Genomic DNA, 21,647 nt, shown 5'->3' with positions numbered 1-21,647 from the left:
GCCAAGCTGGCTCTCCTTTTCGAGGCTTTTCCACCAATTATCAAATTAACCCTCTTTTCAAGACCCTATACAAACCTGGTCTTATATTCACTGAAGATCACTTGGGTGTCTTCCACCACTATGGCAGGTACATGTATGTCTGAGCATGCATGTCTGCAGTCTGGCAGTGACAGTGAGTTTAACTTCCAGTGGTTGGCAGTTGACCCGGCAGTTTTCTGGGTTCCAAACTACAATCCATGTATCACGCTTCAATGCCTATCACTATTACACACTTTTCTCTAAGGCATTCATCACAATGAACTGAAACTGGTTTTATGTTTTCTTTTTCAAACCACACAGTTTGCATGGACCACAATATTGCCAAAGTATCACTGAACATCCATCATTCTTTTATTCATTCAATTTGCAGTCACACCAGACCGTTAGACACTGATGGTGACTTGTATATTTAGCAGTGCAAACTTAGCATTACACTTAAATCTGTTTTATAATGCATATAAGCTGCACGCTCTTATTCACACAGCAGGGGAAAACCGACAGCCTCTATATCGATATATGGAAAAGTTTGTTAAGATACTTGCACTTAAGGTACTCATATTCCACCGGCCACATTGCCATTCATATGGAACTCTAGCTGCACACACGTATAAAATTAACCTCCAAATGCAGTACTTCATTCACCTGATTTGCATTTACCACCACGCTGAAGACTTCTTCACTAAAATAATGGCATCAGGTGATATGATGACTGGCTAGAGTAAACCACCAACCTTCACCAACTATGTACCTGTTAAAACTCAACAGCCCAACCTCACGGCATGGTTATCAGTTTATGAAATATTCTGGAGTATGGTGTTATATGTAACAACATATAACATAAATGAATAATAAAGGTTTACACAGTGTACATAGAGTAGATCATGAAAACTTGTACACAATGCTTTGAAGAAAAAACGCTTAATTTCCTATCTAACCTTCGCACACTGATCTAACTTGAAAACAACAAACCCATTTAAGTTATGAGGTACAACATACAATACATGTAGTCATGCGGGATGTTTTTTGCCGAATTCACATCATGCAACAGTTGTTTCTCAAGTTCCGGTCTGACAGAGCTATAATACAGTTGTTTCGCACACTAAAATCAACTAAAAGGAAAATTAAACTTCCTCATGCGTCGAATCCAACAAGTTCAAAAGGCTGTATATAGTTTCACCTGATACGGACACTGCACTTGTTCCATCAACTGATTAATGAGACGCTAAGTTGATACCTGTACCAAATACATCACATTTTTGAAGTGTTAACTGGTACATGGTTGTCACAATTATCTTAGCCTTTAAATGTAGCTACAAAAGCTATTCTGGAACAACAAGGGCAAAGGAGCTGGATTCAAATGTGTATACCTTAATCCAATAATTAACCCCTTACGAAATATTCTGAACATTCCAGCTTCAAAGTCTGAAATATACATGACCTCAATGCATGTAACCTCAACGCATGCAATCTTGCACTGTTATACTTTACATGCTCTAAGCAAACTTGAAAACTGTGTGATTCAGAAAAAAATAGTTTGTGTTCAGACTTGACACTTCACCTTGATTTAATACCATCCTGTCTTCAGCCTGGTGACTACATATAGGCCTGCGTCTACATACATGTATATTATCCAGTTTGAACAAATAGCTAATCCTGTGCCTACAACCAACACAACACTCTATCACGCTTTATATACCGATAGCCTGAGAGCGCTCGGACGTTTTGCTTGGCCAGAGTGCGCTACATTTAAAAACTTGACGCAATTACTTGTCCTTGTCAAATATGTTGACACTGTCATTAAAGCAGGTCGCCTTGAGCATCACCAAGGAATCTCTGGTCCACACCGGAGGAAGGTAATGAACATAAGTGTTTGCAAACTTACGGTTGTGCAGATGTATGTGCTCTAAATTGAACACACTCAACGTTAGTTTGAGACAATGCTTGGCCAAACAAAATTTTTGCCACACCTTACATCAGAGCAATCATGGACTACAGAAAGAGTGCCAAAATTACATGGAGGGTTTATGTTATGTTTGTTTCCAGCTTTGCCACAAATACCTACAATATCACTGCACACAGACACCTGACAAACACTGAAGTGAAATATAACTGGTTATTATACCATAAACCACCAATGAGAAACAAATTAACAAATAACCCATGTTAATTACACAATATTCATGAAGAGTAAAAATCAGGACTATATGTACCTTTACTATCTTTGTTTTCAGATATTTGATATTATGAGACACATGTATACATGTCAGCATGACAAACAATATGAATGTCAAGGTCACATATTATCTTTTATTTAAAAAAGCTCATAGGGACTACATCTACATGCATGTACAACACAACACTGTGCTACTAAACATTAAGACAGTGCATCAAAAATTTGTAATAATGAAGCTGATGTGACATGCCAGAAAATGTAAAAATGTAAATACACATACACGCGTAAGTAACTTTTATAAAAAAAAACAAAACATATCTATTATATCACAGCATGTGCCTAATGAAAACGGAGGGAAGGTCTCAAGAGAAGTTTCTTGGTACATGTTGATAATACAAGCTGATAATACATAGATCAGTTTTCTAATTTTACTTTGATGTTCTGAGCTTACACATCAAATATTTTAATGTTTAACTCAGTTCTAATAAGGTGTCAGCTTGAAATAACACAGATCAGTAGTGCTACTGCAAACCTGAAAGGCTGGTACAAACTGACCTGGCTCTACCTTTCATTCTTGCAGATAAGCTTGGATTCTAGCTAAATTGGCACGCCTGGCTAGCTTGCGCTACACACATATTCACAGATGAACTGGCTACATGTAAGTACCACAAAGCAGTCTGAGCTCTTGCCACTTTTGTGGATAGTTTCTTAAGCTGATATAAATAATTAGGTACGTTGGTTATAAGCTAAGAACGTTTTAAATGGGAGCTTACAGATAGCTCAAATAAAGTATTTAGCTAATATTATAGCCAGCAATGTTAGCTATATCATGATCATGATGATAAAGCACTAACTTCAATTTTTCATAAGGGATTCAACAGCGTCCACAAAAATGCATATTTTATCACAGCATATGCTTATTATAGCTGAAAATTAACCTACACAACTGTACATGTAAATATAGAAATGTTCCACTGTGCAGCAACAAGCATATGAACTACAACATAATTTCCCCACAAAAGGAGCATGTTCAGAGGAAGATTGAGGTTGCACAGGTGTGCTACTTAGTCATGGATGAAATATGTCATTTACAATACATGTAGTTTTATACAGATGTAATTACACATGAGGATCTCACTCCATATATTCAGCACTAGTGATCTGACAGCTGTAGCACTTGAATACAAACATAGGTGATTGCAGAGCTAGGGGTATTGGGGTAACTCTCATTTGACAACATCTGAACAGCCAAAAAATTTTTGGTGACAAACATTTACTGTTAGTCACACCTTTATTAAACCTTCCCTAGATCCATGTCAACCTGGTGGTCTCTGTAATTAACTAACCTGTTGAGACTTGCAAAAGCAGTTCATGAAAAGATATTATATTTTCCAAGCCTATGCAATTCACAGCTGGAGCATATGTGAGCTTATGGCCATAATGCTGCTTTTGTGGTCTTGACTTTATGACAGCCTCTGCCGACAACAGATGTGTGGTGATTCCTCTGCATAAGAGGAATAAGAGTTCTCTCATTGCTTACATTCACATGTTCTTGCCAAAAGCAACAAAACTAGCTGAAAAAGCACTCAAGATTCATAATCACAAATACTGTGACAATATTCTACGAAAACATTTTGTTTCTTTTTTTCTGATTCTGCCCACAAATTTGGTTCCCAATAAAAAGTAACAATAAAGTAAAATTGACTAATTTAAGGGAAAAAAATCAGAAAGTAGTAATCATCTAACAGATATAATTTTCAGTGGAATAAACCTGCAGTCATTAAAATCAACTATCTGAACTGTGAAGTGGGCCCTTCAGTCTTGAATTTTTCTATGCCTTTAACTGCCAGCTGACATGCACTGTTAATACTGATTTAATTTACAGAAGATATCTCCTTCATACAATCCTATCTAAGGCCAATGGTTTAATAATACTCTCATAGAACTCACAACAGAGTAAACATATTGTACAATCATATAGTTATATAAATCGTATGAAAATGTGGTCTACAAAGCCGAAAAAGTACATATTTCAGGACATATTCCTGAGGTATTAAATATTTGCATGTTTTCATTATAGCTTGGAATTCATCATGGACATGCACCATCTTGAAGGTGCTAAAGGAACATGCATGTAAATTGAACCATAAATTTGGGAGTAACAAAAATAAATATATGGTAAAGATAACCTATCATGCATCATCTGATACATGAAAGACATTTTATGCAAATTAAAAAAGTCAATATGCAACAGTAAATCATACATGCATATGTGCAGTATTTGTTACATCATTCAGTCTCCTGTAAAGCTTCACGGAGCAGATGAGAACAAAATACATCAAAGTATCATTTATATTGTCATGATCATGTCTTCACCTGCACATATATGTAGGCTCTGGCTAGAAGTCTATCAACATGATTGCAATCCCATGTCTGAAAGCTTAACTGTAGACCCATCAAAACTAACATGCGATCTGTCGCATTCAAAATTGTTGGCTTAATACCATGGCTGCATGTGCCTATATGTGACATTACATACAGAATAGCAAACTATTTTGCTTACAGTATCATGTATTTTGCTACACCCTAATTCCTCAACCTTTTCGCATATGAAAGAGCAACTTTCAATGCAATTTATGCACATTTTTTATTTAATTTTGGAGAAAAAACTCTCCAATTGGCCAAATTCAGGGCTGCACAAAAAGTATAATTTTATCAGTTAACACAAAAGTGCCCTCAGAATCTGCTTAAATAAACACCTTGCAAACACGCGAAAAGATTGAAGAATTACAGTAGAGTAGGAGCAATACAATTTGAGCACTATCACAAATAACAATGTCCTGTAAAAGCAAAAGTATTAACAAAATACATTTATGAACAACTAATAGAGAAGCATTACCAGCTGTCTCAATATCTGTATATTATACACACATCTCATCTTCAAAAAATAAAATATATAAATACAACATCCATCTAAGTTTGAAGCACAAATTTGTGTGTAAATATTTATCTACATTTATTAGCAAATGCTAAAGAGGTGCCATTTTTGGAAGTGACAGAACATAAATGTAGAAAAGTTTTGTTTGTAATTTAGTCAAAACAATGTAGGACAAAGTTAGAACAAAACATCTTTCATACATATACATATAGTTTTAGTCAAATATGCATATATTTATAAATTATATCTGATCGATCATACAAGATAACCATCTATGCATTTGAAGACAACAAATATTGCTACAAATCAGTGTTTCTGCTTTATTCAGTTCACAGCCAGTGTGTGCTACATCAATAATTCTGAAGGCGAATTAAGTGTCAAAAAACTCGTCACAATTGAAGAATATTTCTATATAGCTTCTTTTAAGTCTTTTAGTTTTCCCACTCTGCATGAACATGTATGAAGAATATTTGATTCCTGTAAAATGTAACAATAAAGATGCAGTAAGTGACAGTGTGATGTGTAGCAGTGTATAGAATAGTGTTGTTGTGCACTGTGACAGTAAGGAATCATTCAGTGTAGTCCACATACATGGCACGTACGCAGATGGCGTATAGATACGGTGATAACAGCATCATTGCTGAAGGCCTGTCCACTGGAAAGCCACGTTTCACACATAATATTCACAGCCTTGTGCAGGATAAGGGCATGCAGTGCATTTTAACAGGCCTTCTGTGAACATGGCAACTTGGTGCACATAGATAGAGTTACACATTCTTGCTGGTGTCTGCAGTGTCACTACCTTCACTGATGTTGACACTTGCGACGGCCTGGATAGCATCACCATTTACCAGAGTCTCATCTTCCTCATTGCCTTCCTTCTCAGCTTCAGTGTTCTTGTTCTGCACCTCAGCTGAATCCACCTCACGGGCAACTGGTGCTTCCTCACTGTTCTCATACACTGCTACTTCTTCCACAGCCTTATTTTTGTCAACGGTTTCTTCATCATCTCCAGCAGCCTTGACCACCTCCTCATTTTTCCCCACAAGATCCTCAGCCTGCTGAGCCATAGCTGCTACTTTATCATCTTGATCAAGGTTTACCTCCTGGTTTTCTTGAGGTTTGCTGTTAATTTGTGTGGCATCATCAGCCATGTTTCCAGTGGTTTCTTCATTTTCAGTTTGGGCACCATGTACATTACCACTCTGAGCTTCATCTCCATTTTCGTTTTGAGCTTCACCTGCATCCACTTTCTGCATTACGTCTCCATTAGCACTTTGGCTTTCAATCATGATGCCTGTTTGAGTGTCTTCCGCATCCACATTTTGAGCGTCATCTCCATTTTCGTTTTGAGATTCACCTGCATCCACTTTCTGCATTATGTCTCCATTAGCACTTTGGCTTTCAATCACGATGCCCGTCTGAGCTTCTTCCACATCCACATTTTGAGCTTCATCTCCATTCTTATTTTGATTTGCAATCACATTTTGTACATCTGAAACCACTTTTTGGGTTTCTGCCTCAGTCTGTTTGGTTGATAGCTGGTCATCACTCACCAAATTAGTGTTGGCATTTACCGAGCTTTGTTCATGGGCATCTGCATGCTGGGAATCGCCTAAGTTCTCTGCCAAGCCACTTGTGCTGACATTTTGTTCTGTAATGATTTAGAGTATATAGGCCCTGCTGAATGCATTAACTCATAATTTAGCCATTGTAGAGCTGTGCACTCTGTGAAACTTTCATCTTTGAATATTTTTAAATTTACACAATCTTTACTTTTCAAAATGTGTTATCACAAATTAAATTTAAATGGCCCTGGTATATTACAATGCACTAACTGTCCTGGTGGTCAACTCAGTAATCAGATTAAAATCTGACCAGGAAGGTAGGATAAATAAACAGCACTGAAAAATCTGATTTTTCATTTTTTTGTCTTTGCTTTTTTACACATGTATACTTTAAATGAACAGGCTTGGTTAGCTTATATAAAGAATGAAGTAGATATATTTTATGTATTTAGAAAGATGTAACACTTATTACATCATCGTCTCTTTTCAAGGATTCAAACTGTACAAATTGTACATACAATATGCTCATTACCTGTACACACACACTGTTTAGACTTTGTAATATCTGTAAGATCTCATATTAACTAAGTTTTTTTAAGTATACAGCAAATGTGTTTTATAAAAGTGCCCTGTGTGAAATCAGGCCACTGTACACAAGGTGTTATGATAAGCTTCATACAAGGAGAGTGCAAAATGAAGCGATTAATACTACTCTGAGGAAGGAAAGATGAAGTTAATGGCATGATGTTACATCAGCATCTATACAAGCATGACAAGGACAGTGATCAAAGGCGTGCTGCAGCATGAAGGTGTCTATATACAAGTCAGTGTATTTCCACCAACAAACGTGACGGAAGTTGATTGTCAAGTGTTACAAACGTGGAGAAAATTAAAATTGATCATGCATGTATATGCCTACATGAATATGCTTTATGTCAGGTACTACACGTAATACAAAAATTCTTGTCTAAATGTACACATATGTGGATTCTATCTATTACTGGCAAGTTACATGTTTGTGTAACAGATTGTTATCGAAAATGTCATTCAGTATGTTCAGGTAACAACTAATTGCTTGTCATATATGAAACATAAATTAAAACAGCACTATGGCTCAATAAGCACACATGTGTTAATTGCATATATATATATATATATATATATATATACACTGATCATTGATCACAGGTCAGCCTGACATAAAGCCATAGACAAACATACTGAGAGAGAATTGGCTGTTTATCAGAATTTACTCAGTATCAGAAATGAATGAAGTTTCATGACATACCATATGCACTTTCAAAAAAACAATATGAAACCAGAATAAATTAAACATCAGGTCAATAAGAATTATCTATGGAACTTGCAACATTTAGTTTTGTATATGTGCTCCTGTGAAACCATATCCATCACATTACCAAAGGATGCCAATAAGGCAGTAATAATTAATTTAAAGAAACAAAAACAGGATTAAATGTAAATGGGTTATCACTACATATATGTATGGCAATGGCTTTGAGTGAAAACAAAATATGCATCCTTGTAAAATTACAAGTTTCAACATTTTCTGTGACAAGATATGATGTATACGGGACAGATCATAGGTGCATTACGTTTAGGTACAAACAGCCACTCAGTGATTTTTATGGTGCATAATATTGTGCCTAGCATAACACCATTCACAATGAAGTTTATATCACACAGTGCCACTCAGTGATCAACCAACTCTGTACCTTCAACCTCATTGGTATCTTCACATGCTCTTGTAGTTTCTAACAGAGCTGTGTGATAAGGGTTTCCTTTGTCCCCTAAATTCTGATCATGTTCAGCAACAATTGCTTTTTCAATGATTTCTTCCACAACTGCAACATTTCCTTCTGTGCCTCCTACACATAATCAAATAAGCCAAAGCAAAGTCGAAACGTTTAATATCAATAAATAGTCAAAACACTGCATGCATATTATATATTACAAATACTACAGTGTAAATTTGTCAGTAAAAGTCACACAATAAAATCTTCATCACCAAGCATATAGGTACTGATCGAGATTTGGTGATTAAGATGTATTGACGTCTGAAAGTTTAAAGACCTGGGGCTATATACTTATATCCTAATCTGAACCTGAATAAAGCAATAATGTTGATAAAGCTGCAGCCAGGAAGAAAGCCATAGATGGTTATGTAACTCTCAGGTGGTTTGATGTCCCCACAGCTAGCAGAGGTTACTTCTACACTTATATACCTTTGCTAGCATCATCAGATTTTCCAGACATTTCTGTGGCGTCTAACTGGGCTGTGTGATAAGGATTTCCCATGTCCCCTAAACTTTGAGCATGCTCGGCTACAACGACAGCTTCAATTATTTCTTCTCCAACAGCAACTTTATTCTCTTCTGGCAATCCTGTGGGTTATATCATGCATGTGATTGAAACAGAACAATAACAAGCAGAGCTGCCTTGCAAACAGATAAATCAATGATTTGGGCGAAATCAAGTGAAATCATTTATATTATGCAGGCTTTTATAGATATTTTAATTTTTATATTTTTTTCCCATGCAAAAGACTATCTATGTATAATTGTATCATGTTACGTGTATACTCTGAAAGAGAAAAACACATTTACATACATGTGACCTTTTGCCAACTATCACACTGTCAATGTTGCTCTAGTTTTGCTCTCCATATAATGTAGTCTTTTGTATTGACTGCATTTTGTGTTTCGGCTCAGAGTTTATTTTAATCCTTTAACACCAGAATTATAATGACATAAAGCAGATTTATAGTACAGTAAAGATGATGCAGTGTACACATATATAAGAATGCATACTTGTGCATAAATCAGTTTTATAAAATGCATAAAATCAACCAAGAAACATCAATATTTTGAACAGTGGACGTGCAGTATAAGGACTCCATCTCACTGACTGATAACAAAAAATGTTTCATAAATTATTGTGACATGGTACATGTACATGTACATGTCATTACAGATGAGTACACACAAATGATAATATTAGATGTGGCTTACTGAACAAGTAGATACAACGCTTGACTAATAATAAAATAAAACAGAAGTTAAAAAAAAGAAACAAACCAATACATTTACAAAGAGTATATAGAGTATATTCTCAGGGAGCAATGCCATGTACGAATGCATGTTTATAATATTTTATAATAAAATTATTGATACCATAATGCAAAAGCACAGATCTCTAAAAAAAATCTGAGTAGATACATTGTTGACATTTCAGTATTTCAACTTTGACTTTATCATATCTTTTTGACAACTGTCACATTAAGAACACAAGTAGCTAACATCACAAATGCAGATCTCAATGAAATCACTTTTGGAGTAACTTTCAGCATGTACATATCTGTGTATGGCAGAATTCTACTCTGGAGTTCCCCAGTACTGAATGGTCAATGGATGCAGACAATGAAGAGATCAACCAATATGGGTGGAGGTTGAGGTTACAAACACTGGCAGATAGGGATAATATTACACACTAACAACTATATGATCTGGAAATTGTTTTCCTTTGTAGTCATGTAACGGCAATAAAACAGTTTAGCGTCTCAGCAATATAAGATATACCTGTGTATACAATTCAGATATGAGGCAAGAGCTGAAGACGAATGCATCAGTTACCATTCAAGCAAAAGATATCTCTTTTACTGCATGATTATTAGAATATGACGCCATTGCATTTATCTTCAACCCTTTGCCTTCTTTCTGAATTCATCAAGTCACATGTAGTCAATGCTAAAAGATCTTTTTCTAACTTTAACCCTGAGCATTCAAACACTGTGTGCTTAATTAGCACTCAAGCATTCTGTCTAGCACTTGTGGCTATCAATTGTGCCCACATACATCATAGCTATAAATGTCAGTGTCTGCATACACGTACATTATTTCTCACATGGCCATGATTTACTTTGTGTTGCTGTTACATTCCAGCATACATCAGCTGGTCAGTGTTCCAATATTCTGAATGGGAGTTCAGTCTCATACTCCTGCCAGTTTGTGGACTTTTATAGGTAATTAATGAAAATTCCCTTGAAAAGGTGCAATCAGTCAACAACACAAAGTAACAACAGTAACAGTTCACGACTGATACAGGTCAACCAAAAATATGACCAGTTAACTGCGATTTGGACAGTTCAAATGGTTATTTGAATCGTGAAAATCACTAACCATTTCAGCAGTCTAATCTGGTAACTCCAAGTCTCAACCATGAAGGCATAGGCTCATTTTTACAGAGACTGTCATGTATCTATGACACAAGCTGTAGTGTCTGAATGCATGTACATGTACTTCGAAGAATACATGCTCATATATATTAGGTACACAGTTATTACCTTATATCATTAGTCAATATTATATTATTAAGTCATAATTACATATGAACTATATACAAATTTAATTTATACAATCTACAAGAAAGATACACAGATGTTCACATACTCTATAATTGATCATACCATATTTACATTTCAGAATTTAAAACTTTTGTGTTCATAAGACATTATGTTCCCTTGCGGTTAAGATCATTTCCACTCACCTTTGGATGGTAGAATCCCCTGCAAAAGCACAAAACAAAAGAGTTATAAATCAGGTTCATATTTAACATTTCAGCTTCAGACAAATCATACACTCTGTCAAACAAATTATTTTTGACAAATAAAGGGAAGATGGATTCAGTAATAAATCATTTCCCTTTTCTTTCTTTTATTCTGCAGGTTACTCTAATGTATTTGAACTTGCAAAACTGTTCATCATTATAATAACAACTCAATACTAAATTCAGTGTGCCAGAAAACTTGAATTGCTGCAGCCACCAGATTTTCAGAGTTGGGTAACAAACTGTGAAAAAGGGTAAATTCAGGTTTTGGACAAGCGCATACATGTAAATTCTGCTTAGAGGTAACAAATTAAACTGTGGAAAGGGTAACAGACTACAAGGAAAGGCATGGCTCCTATTTTTATTCATATAATTATCTGTCACATACATGCAGTTGGCTACTACTAGTATTCTGTTTTCTACTCAAAAGATAATCAATCGACAAAAGCCCCTATATAATCTAATACGTATATAGTGAACACATACTGACCTAATGTTACTGACAGAATAGTCTGTGCTTGCTCTGACATTATAAGGTTCAGCAAAAATTTTATTTGACCAAGGATTGCCCCAAACCAATCTCATAGTGCACTGCATTTAAACATCTTGTGCAGTTGGGGCCTCCGTGGCTCAGTTGGTTAGCGCGCTAGCGCAGCGTAATGACCCAGAAGCCTCTCACCAATGCGATCGCTGTGAGTTCAAGACCAGCTCATACTGCCTTCCTCTCCGGCCGTACGTGGGAAGGTCTTCCAGCAACCTGCGGATGGTCGTGGGTTTCCCCCGGGCTCTGTCTGGTTTCCACCCACCATTATGCTGGCCGCCGTCGTATAAGTGAAATATTCTTGAGTACGGCGTAAAACACCAATCAAAAAAAAAAAAAAACATCTTGTGCAGTTATCTGCCCTTGTCAAATATGTCACGGCTGTGAGTATAGTAGGTCACTTTGAGCATCACTAAGGCAGAGATGCCAACATTTGGTTAAGGTTAAGAGGAACAGCCTTCGACATCTACTAATTTATGCGCTTACCAGGCTCACACATGATGATAAATGTAAACATAGAGTGTGATTGAAAGACGCCGTATGAAGTACTTTTTCAGCTATATACATGCAAGGCCTTCTGTCCAGTATAACTGAACCTCACAACACTGCCACAACCTGAAATGTGACAAGTTATGTTTTTCAAATGAAAAATTCATGTTCCTAAAGGGAAACATGGACTCCAGCAAACCTTGATTTTGTGAATATCTATGAAGCAAAATGAAGGTGTTAAATAAAACAAAACAGTCACCATATTCGTTACGAGATGACCAACTTTTTGCTCAAGTACTTTCCAACAACAGGATGAAGTTTCACTTTTCCATAGTCATTGGATCCATCAGTGGCGATGCTAAAAGGTCCTGATGCTACAGCTGTCATGATTTCCTTGTCATCGTGGATGGCTAAACAGTGTACAATTGCAGTAGGCTTTATTCTCCCACAGCCATACTTCTTAATGATGCTTAAATCTGGAAACATACGCCTGAGTAGTGCATTGGTGCTGTCAGCTAGAATTGACAGCAAATTATTCTCAACCAGGAACTTGATAAACAGCACTTCAGCTTTAGTATTTTGCTGGTTTTCACAGAAATGGGGGGTTGCTCGAGCTGCAATTTTATAGTTTCCAGATAATTCTTAGTTTGCATATGTTTCATAAGTCCCATATCCTGCCCTGTATCACAGACATGTCTGATGCACAAATACTGCAAAATGCATGACTTGCACCCAGCAAAGATCACTGAAACATGGACACAGCTGTTCATATTGACTATGAAGCCTACCCTTTTTTCGTGGCGGCGTACCAAGATCGTCTGTCATTTTTCCGTGCATGAAAGACTGCAACAAGTACAAAGCCAATCTACGCTTGGACCAGAAAGCAGAGTGAGTGAAGCCCATCGTGAATGAGGCTATCTCCCTGAATCGCAATACAAAGTGGTTTGATACAAATTAATGATTTGTGGCTATTTTTTTTAGAAATCGGAGCATTTCAGTCGCTCAGTCGGAGATTGGAGTTTTAAGCATAGAGACTCCACCCAAATTCGTGGAGTTGGCATGTCTGCTAAGGAATAAAATCTTTGGCACATGTGGCCTAGGAAATAATAGATACACGTTGTGCTTGCGATAAATCAACAGATAAAATGATAAATAAGGAACATAATTAAGCGTCTGCAACATGGAGACATAATTGATGAGTAATTTTTTGTCCCAAATGCCATAATGAATTGCCACTGCAATTGCATCAAGTATTTAAACGGAGGGGTGCTCTGAGGTTGGTTTGGGGCCATCCTTCTCCAAACAACATTTTGTCAGAGCAATCTCGGACAGCTCACGGACATTAATTAACCAATTAACTGCATGGAAAATTAAGTAATATACTTAATAAAGAAAAAAAAGTTTTCAGAAAGGAACATATAAGTGTTCCACGATGACCAGAACAAAGGAAGGTAAGTTTACACAACCTGCACAAATCAACAACACCTAAATTATGTTGTCAGTACACAGTACATTTAACAGTCAAACAGAAGGCTTGCCTTTCCTCTCTCTTCAACAGACCCCTATAACCTTAAGGTTTCAGTTAATTGGTAGACTGTAAGGCTACGGCCTCTGTCTAAGGAGAGTAGCTAGCCTTATGTTCAATTTCCAATTCACAGACTAAAAGTTGGCCTACTGAATGTAGGCATCGGAATAAGTTTTTCGCATGTTGTCCCTAGGACGGCAGAAAAGCTGATTTTTGTCCAGAAATTACCATGTTAAATTAACCTGTTTTGCATGTCCTGGGTCTTTTGTGGAGGGAGGAAAACAAAACAGTTGGTCCTATGTCTTTCTAAGACGACCAGGGGCTTCTGAAATGCTAGTAATATGGTGGTGTTGTTGTAACTTTCTCCACGCTCGCTCATTTTATGGGTAAACTTATTTTCCCGTTGAAAACTTTACATGTGTATGCTTTTCACTCCATGTCTGCTTTAAAATACAACTGTACTGGACTCTCTTAGCAACATATTTCTTTGATATATTTACGAACCATCTTTGCAAGCACCAAGAAACCCTTGCAATATTTGACAGTTCCCTGGCAGACGACAGATCACGTGACTTGCCGGAAAGCGGTCAGCTACATCAATGTGCACACATGTTGCAGGTCTACTACACGTATCTGTGAGAGCAACAAGATTCTGTGTGTTCTACTAAAATTGTTTTCTTTTCTTTGTTCTCTTCAACATGTATTTTTGGCTAGAACAGCTTTCCGTACATTTCCGTGTTGGCCTAGTCGCAGTGCGCATTACAATACAATTTTGACTCTAAATTTATAGGCTTACAGTTTCACACAAGCCTAAACCTGAACCAAAATCTAATTTGGTCATTATAAAACAAAATCACTACCAGTATGGCATTCAACACCAAACAAAAAATAAATGAACAGCGACATAAGTAAAGTATGTAAAGCCCACCTGAGAATTCAAATTGTCAAATGAAGTTAATTAATCTTTTAAGTTATCAATGGGAAGCCGTGAGGTGGCGCTAGTGTGAAGCATCTATCATCAAGAAATTGAGTGTAGCAGAACGTGTACGATGTCTTTTACTCCATTGTCATGCTGTTTTTATGTGATGTCATAATGATGAGCTGAGACAGGAACGTTTGTCATCAATAAAATGGCGTCAAGGACCTGCTGCCAGTCGTTTGACAGGTTCCCACTGAAGTTTTAAAACCTTATAGTGAATTAAGATTTTAAAATTTAATTTTCCCTTCGTGTATTTTATCTGATGAGGACGGCTTTCTTTAAACTGCTGTTGTTTCCTTGAAGAAAGCCTTGCTGGTTGTATCATCCGGTACGTGATGTCATATGATTGTAAGCTGGCCAGGACATTTTATGGGATCTTTATAATGATTTCTCTGATCAGGGCCAAGCTGTTCGAAAGTGTATTATCTAATGCTGGTATTAAGTCATATTTTGTATTTAAATTTTTAGCCAAACTCAGCAGCCAATGCCGTTCTCCAGAGTCAATATAACAACAGCAGTTTTAGTTCATGTTTAATATAACGTTATGCAATTTTTTAGCTTCAAAATTGAAGATTTGGCTTAAAGTTAAGATTTAATTAAATCTTGTATTAAACCAGTTTTGAACAACCAGGCCCAGATTCTCCTGCTGCTCGTGACTCTGTCATAATTAAGAAACTTATATAACTTTAGGTGAGTGGGTTAATTTTGCTTGATGGTTTGATACCATGATTACAAACATTTACAAAATATGCTAAATTTTCCCGATGTCTCCTAACCATTAAAATCAAATGATATTTTTCTTCTTAATTGCCAGTATTTTCACAGTTTTGCATGTAAATCATAATTTTGTGACTGTTGCACTTGAATTTTATACACTGTATACACAGCTAAATTTTTGGTTCACTGTCTTGGAGACAAACAGATAAACGCAGAAAAACAAAATGTCGTAAAACCAGATATTTGAATTAATCAGAATAAAAACATTGCCATGCAGGAACATTAATTATCACACATATATACTGGGCATCCTAAGAAGCAGCTTTCTGCTAGCATCATTATTATACACTGCATCCAAATTCATCTATCATGCAGTACATGAAGTATACCTGTCTGATCGGGTGAAAGCGAACTGCTGTAATGCAGTTAATGCTGGTTACCTCCTAATCACGCTATTTTTAGAGCTGCACACCATGCATTGAAGTACCTTACCATAGTGATGTATGGCTGCAGCAAAGCACAAGGGATGCGGTGTTAAGATTTGACGCCAACAACGCCCCAATGACTCCTTTATCGCAACTTCACTACCTGACTCTACGTGCTGTAAAGGTAGTTCAGACAAAAGTTTAAACACAGCTCACAGAAGTGAGTGCATCAATGAATAAGCAACACGCCGTCTTGGTCAACAAAGGTAAACCACAGCTCCTCAGGCACATAACATGTATAAATCAATTTGTTTGTGAAAATGAAGTCTGCTTCTCTCTGCTGTAGGCCCTCTACCTCTCCTGTTATATGTCAGTTTATAGTTAGCAAACTCCTCAACTCTGGCTCTAACTGAATTCCTCAAGTCTCTCAGCCACTAATATTTTTACCCTGCTCAGCCTAAGATATATAACTGAACGTCCCAGTGGCTGCCGTTGAAGTGTGAGTGGTGGCAGTGTGTTAAGGAATTTTAGGTGAAGATATTTACACTGAGTGCATGAGGGCAAGGGAAACCACAGAAAGAAACCACAGAAAGTTCCTCATTTAGTGTAGATTGTCTTATTAATCCACTGACACGTACTGCCCAATCCCTTCAGGTGTGCTATGTATATGACACAAGCACAATGTGGCAAGGCAGGCACGTTAATAGTGTGGGTAAAATACCTTAAACAGGGCCTCGTGTATGAGTCAACAGCTATTATTGATTGTTGTCTGCTGGTTATTTGCAGTTGCCCGTTTCAATGGCTAGGCAAAACAAGGTCTATAGGTTCAAACCCGACCTTGGACGGATACATCCAGAATTTGTTGATTAATCTGATGCTGTCAGTACTTGAGGGGCTTTGGTGACAATTATATCAAAACAATTAATAAGTAATAATGATCTTTTAAGCCGATTTTGACTTCCATCAATATGGTTTGCATATCTATATGTAACATGGGAATGTTCAGTAACTTTCTAAAGGTGAGAGGCCGGTTACACCGGCCCCTAAGGTTCCTCCACCCATAATACTGACAGCCACCATACAAGGGCAAATTACCAACAACTATCATACTCAAAAGTTATGCCCTATACTGTTCACAAGGTAATTAAAGATGTGAAAATTCCATAAATGAAAAACTGTTTCCCACGACTAGTTTCAACTTGAACCCCTAGATCAACCCTTCCAGTGTAAGCATGTTGCTTTTTCACCTTCAGAAAACCATTTCAATTACATGTATATCAATAATTCATGTTCTAGTACAAAACCTATATGTAGCTATACCCAAGCTAACTGTGGCTGACAGCTAGAGAACTCAGGATATGCACACACATCACAGCTAGAAGGCAACGGCTGAGTCAGTCAAACTCCAGCATGAACCTTCCCTACAATCCAGCCAGCATCACCATGCTGAGAACCTATATATATGTACACTGTTTCCATGGCAACAATATAAGTAGTATATACAGTACGTGTACAAAGCACTAAGGTGTAAGAGGTATTATTAATGAGGGCAGCAAATCAAATAACAAAACCATGAAATCCCAAAATTGTATTTGTGCTAACTACTATGGTTATCAAACCTAGTGCAGTTCACTGAAATATGTCATAAAACACATACTGTATTTCACCTTAACATGGCAGTAAGTAAAATACACTTTCATGCAGAAGCACATAAAGGCCTTATTTTGATGACACTTTTGATGACAATTAACACTTAATCCATCTTCATATAAAACTCTTAAGTGGCCTTTCAAGGTGGATGAATCACTCAAAATCAAGCAAAATGTGTCACTTGAAGAATACTAAAGCCTAGGTGAAATACAGGTGGTGTGTTTGGAAACTGTCTTCAGTTTCAGGACATGTTTGTTGAACTATTTATATACTGTCTGTCGTCCAAGATTTCCATCCTGTTAGCTGTGGATATAGAGCTAATCATTGGCTAGGTTATGCACCTTGATATTGCTGTAAAATTTTATACTTCTGCCACAATATTTTGTTTTCATAATGCTAGCTGTGAATATAGACCTAATCATTGGCTAGATTATGTACCTTGATAGTGGTGTAAAATGTTATACTTCTGCCACAATGTTTTGTTTTCATGATGCTAGCTGTGAATATAGAGCTAATCGTTGGCTAGGTTATGCACCTTGACATTGGTGTAAAATGTTACACTTCTGCCACAATATTTCTTTCTCATGATGCTAGCTGTGAATATAGAGCTAATCATTGGCTAGGTTATGCACCTTGACATTGGTGTAAAATGTTATACTTCTGCCACAACATTTTGTTTTCATGATGCTAGCTGTGAATATAGAGCTAATCGTTGGCTAGGTTATGCACCTTGACATTGGTGTAAAATGTTATACTTCTGCCACAATGTTTTGTTTTCATGATGCTAGCTGTGAATATAGAGCTAATCATTGGCTAGGTTGTGCACATTGACATTGGTGTAAAATGTTATACTTCTGCCACAACATTTTGTTTTCATGATGCTAGCTGTGAATATAGAGCTAATCGTTGGCTAGGTTATGCACCTTGACATTGGTGTAAAATGGTATACTTCTGCCACAATGTTTTGTTTTCATGATGCTAGCTGTGAATATAGAACTAATCGTGGGCTAGGTTATGCACCTTGACATTGGTGTAAAATGTTATACTTCTGCCACAATGTTTTGTTTTCATGATGCTAGCTGTGAATATAGAGCTAATCATTGGCTAGGTTGTGCACATTGACATTGGTGTAAAATGTTATACTTCTGCCACAACATTTTGTTTTCATGATGCTAGCTGTGAATATAGAGCTAATCGATGGCTAGGTTATGCACATTGACATTGGTGTAAAATGTTATACTTCTGCCACAATATTTTGTTTTCATGATGCTAGCTGTGAATATAGAGCTAATCGTTGGCTAGGTTATGCACCTTGACATTGGTGTAAAATGGTATACTTCTGCCACAATATTTTGTTTTCATGATGCTAGCTTTGAATATAGAACTAATCGTTGGCTAGGTTATGCACCTTGACATTGGTGTAAAATGTTACACTTCTGTCGCAACATTTTGTTTTCATGATGCTAGCTGTGAATATAGAGCTAATCGATGGCTAGGTTATGCACCTTGATAGTGGTGTAAAATGTTATACTTCTGCCACAATGTTTTATTTTCATGATGCTAGCTGTGAATATAGAGCTAATCGATGGCTAGGTTATGCACCTTGACATTGGTGTAAAATGTTATACTTCTGCCACAACATTTTGTTTTCATGATGCTAGCTGTGAATATAGAGCTAATCATTGGCTAGGTTATGCACCTTGACATTGGTGTAAAATGTTACACTTCTGTCGCAACATTTTGTTTTCATGATGCTAGCTGTGAATATAGAGCTAATCGATGGCTAGGTTATGCACCTTGATATTGGTGTAAAATGTTATACTTCTGCCACAATGTTTTGTTTTCATGATGCTAGCTGTGAATATAGAGCTAATCATTGGCTAGGTTATGCACCTTGACATTGGTGTAAAATGTTATACTTCTGCCACAACATTTTGTTTTCATGATGCTAGCTGTGAATATAGAGATAATCATTGGCTAGGTTATGCACCTTGACATTGGTGTAAAATGTTACACTTCTGTCGCAACATTTTGTTTTCATGATGCTAGCTGTGAATATAGAGCTAATCATTGGCTAGGTTATGCACCTTGATAGTGGTGTAAAATGTTATACTTCTGCCTCAATGTTTTGTTTTCATGATGCTAGCTGTGAATATAGAGCTAGTCATTGGCTAGGTTATGCACCTTGACATTGGTGTAAAATGTTATACTTCTGCCACAATGTTTTGTTTTCATGATGCTAGCTGTGAATATAGAGCTAATCGTTGGCTAGGTTATGTACCTTGACATTGGTGTAAAATGTTATACTTCTGCCACAATGTTTTGTTTTCATGATGCTAGCTGTGAATATAGAGCTAATTGTTGGCTAGGTTATGCACCTTGACATTGGTGTAAAATGTTATACTTCTGCCTCAATGTTTTGTTTTCATGATGCTAGCTGTGAATATAGAGCTAATCGTTGGCTAGGTTATGCACCTTGACATTGGTGTAAAATGTTATACTTCTGCCACAATGTTTTGTTTTCATGATGCTAGCTGTGAATATAGAGCTAGTCATTGGCTAGGTTATGCACATTGACATTGGTGTAAAATGGTATACTTTTGCCACATTTTGTTTTCATAATGCTAGCTGTGAATATAGAGCTAATCGTTGGCTAGGTTATGCACATTGACATTGGTTTAAAATGGTATACTTTTGCCACATTTTGTTTTCATAATGCTAGCTGTGAATATAGAGCTAATCTTTGGCTAGGTTATGCACATTGACATTGGTTTAAAATGGTATACTTTTGCCACATTTTGTTTTCATAATGCTAGCTGTGAATATAGAGCTAATCGTTGGCTAGGTTATGCACATTGACATTGGTTTAAAATGGTATACTTTTGCCACATTTTGTTTTCATAATGCTAGCTGTGAATATAGAGCTAATCGTTGGCTAGGTTATGCACCTTGATATTGGTGTAAAATGTTACACTTCTGCAACAATATTTTGTTTTCATGATGCTAGCTGTGAATATAGAGCTAAATGTTGGCTAGGTTAGGCACCTTGACATTGGTGTAAAATGTTATACTTCTGCCACAACATTTTGTTTTCATGATGCTAGCTGTGAATATAGAGCTAATCGTTGGCTGGGTTATACACCTTGACATTGGTGTAAAATGTTATACTTCTGCCACAATGTTTTGTTTTCATGATGCTAGCTGTGAATATAGAGCTAATCGTTGGCTAGGTTGTGCACATTGACATTGGTGTAAAATGGTATACTTCTGCCACAATATTTCGTTTTCATGATGCTAGCTGTGAATATAGAACTAATCGTTGGCTAGGTTATACACCTTGATATTGGTGTAAAATGTTATACTTCTGTCGCAATATTTTGTTTTCATGATGCTAGCTGTGAATATAGAGCTAATCATTGGCTAGGTTATGCACTTTAACATTGGTGTAAAATGTTATACTTCTGCCACAATGTTTTGTTTTCATGATGCTAGCTGTGAATATAGAGCTAATCGATGGCTAGGTTATGCACCTTGATATTGGTGTAAAATGTTATACTTCTGCCTCAATGTTTTGTTTTCATGATGCTAGCTGTGAATATAGAGCTAATCATTGGCTAGGTTATGCACCTTGACATTGGTGTAAAATGTTATACTTCTGCCACAACATTTTGTTTTCATGATGCATGGGAACAAGTGCGACTCGGTCAACTGAAACTGTAAGTTTATTAGATGCCAGTAGAGAAAATACATTCCTGCCACTTAATTTGCTTTGTTTCATTCTCTATTCGTAAGTCTGTATCCAGCAACCTCGCCTTGAATATACGCAAATATCATCTCATCACCAACCCTTCTTGTGTGCACATACTAAATAACTGAATGACCTGTTACAAACATCAGTTGCCTGTCACATGATAATTAAGCCTCATCTAAACAATTCACAAATAAAATTTATTCATTTATTTATTGGCCTGGTGTTCTTT

At 36.7% G+C, this 21,647-nt stretch overlaps 1 protein-coding gene across 3 annotated transcripts in view; it reads right to left on the bottom strand.

Annotated features, from left to right (window-relative positions):
* Positions 1-3,223: 3,223 nt before the first annotated feature.
* Positions 3,224-21,647, bottom strand: part of LOC135480740 (adenylate kinase isoenzyme 5-like) — a 35,312-nt gene continuing 16,888 nt past the window's right edge. The window contains exons 18-20 of one of the 3 annotated variants that reach the window (XM_064760657.1): positions 11,282-11,300; positions 8,962-9,120; positions 3,224-6,804 (exon numbers count right to left, since the gene is read on the bottom strand). In XM_064760657.1, the coding sequence (XP_064616727.1) occupies positions 5,918-6,804; positions 8,962-9,120; positions 11,282-11,300 (1,065 nt within the window). In that variant the 3' untranslated portion in view covers positions 3,224-5,917. Of the gene's footprint in view, positions 6,805-7,949; positions 8,605-8,961; positions 9,121-11,249; positions 11,301-16,084; positions 16,194-21,647 lie in introns of those variants that run through there. The other 2 variants (XM_064760658.1, XM_064760659.1) reach the window with 2 other exon arrangements.

The sequence above is a fragment of the Liolophura sinensis genome, chromosome 13 (genome assembly GCF_032854445.1).
Source record: "Liolophura sinensis isolate JHLJ2023 chromosome 13, CUHK_Ljap_v2, whole genome shotgun sequence".
In the NCBI taxonomy this organism is placed as follows: domain Eukaryota; kingdom Metazoa; phylum Mollusca; class Polyplacophora; order Chitonida; family Chitonidae; genus Liolophura; species Liolophura sinensis.
Note: the sequence above shows the minus strand (reverse complement) of the source record. Positions and strands in the feature narration are given on the sequence as shown.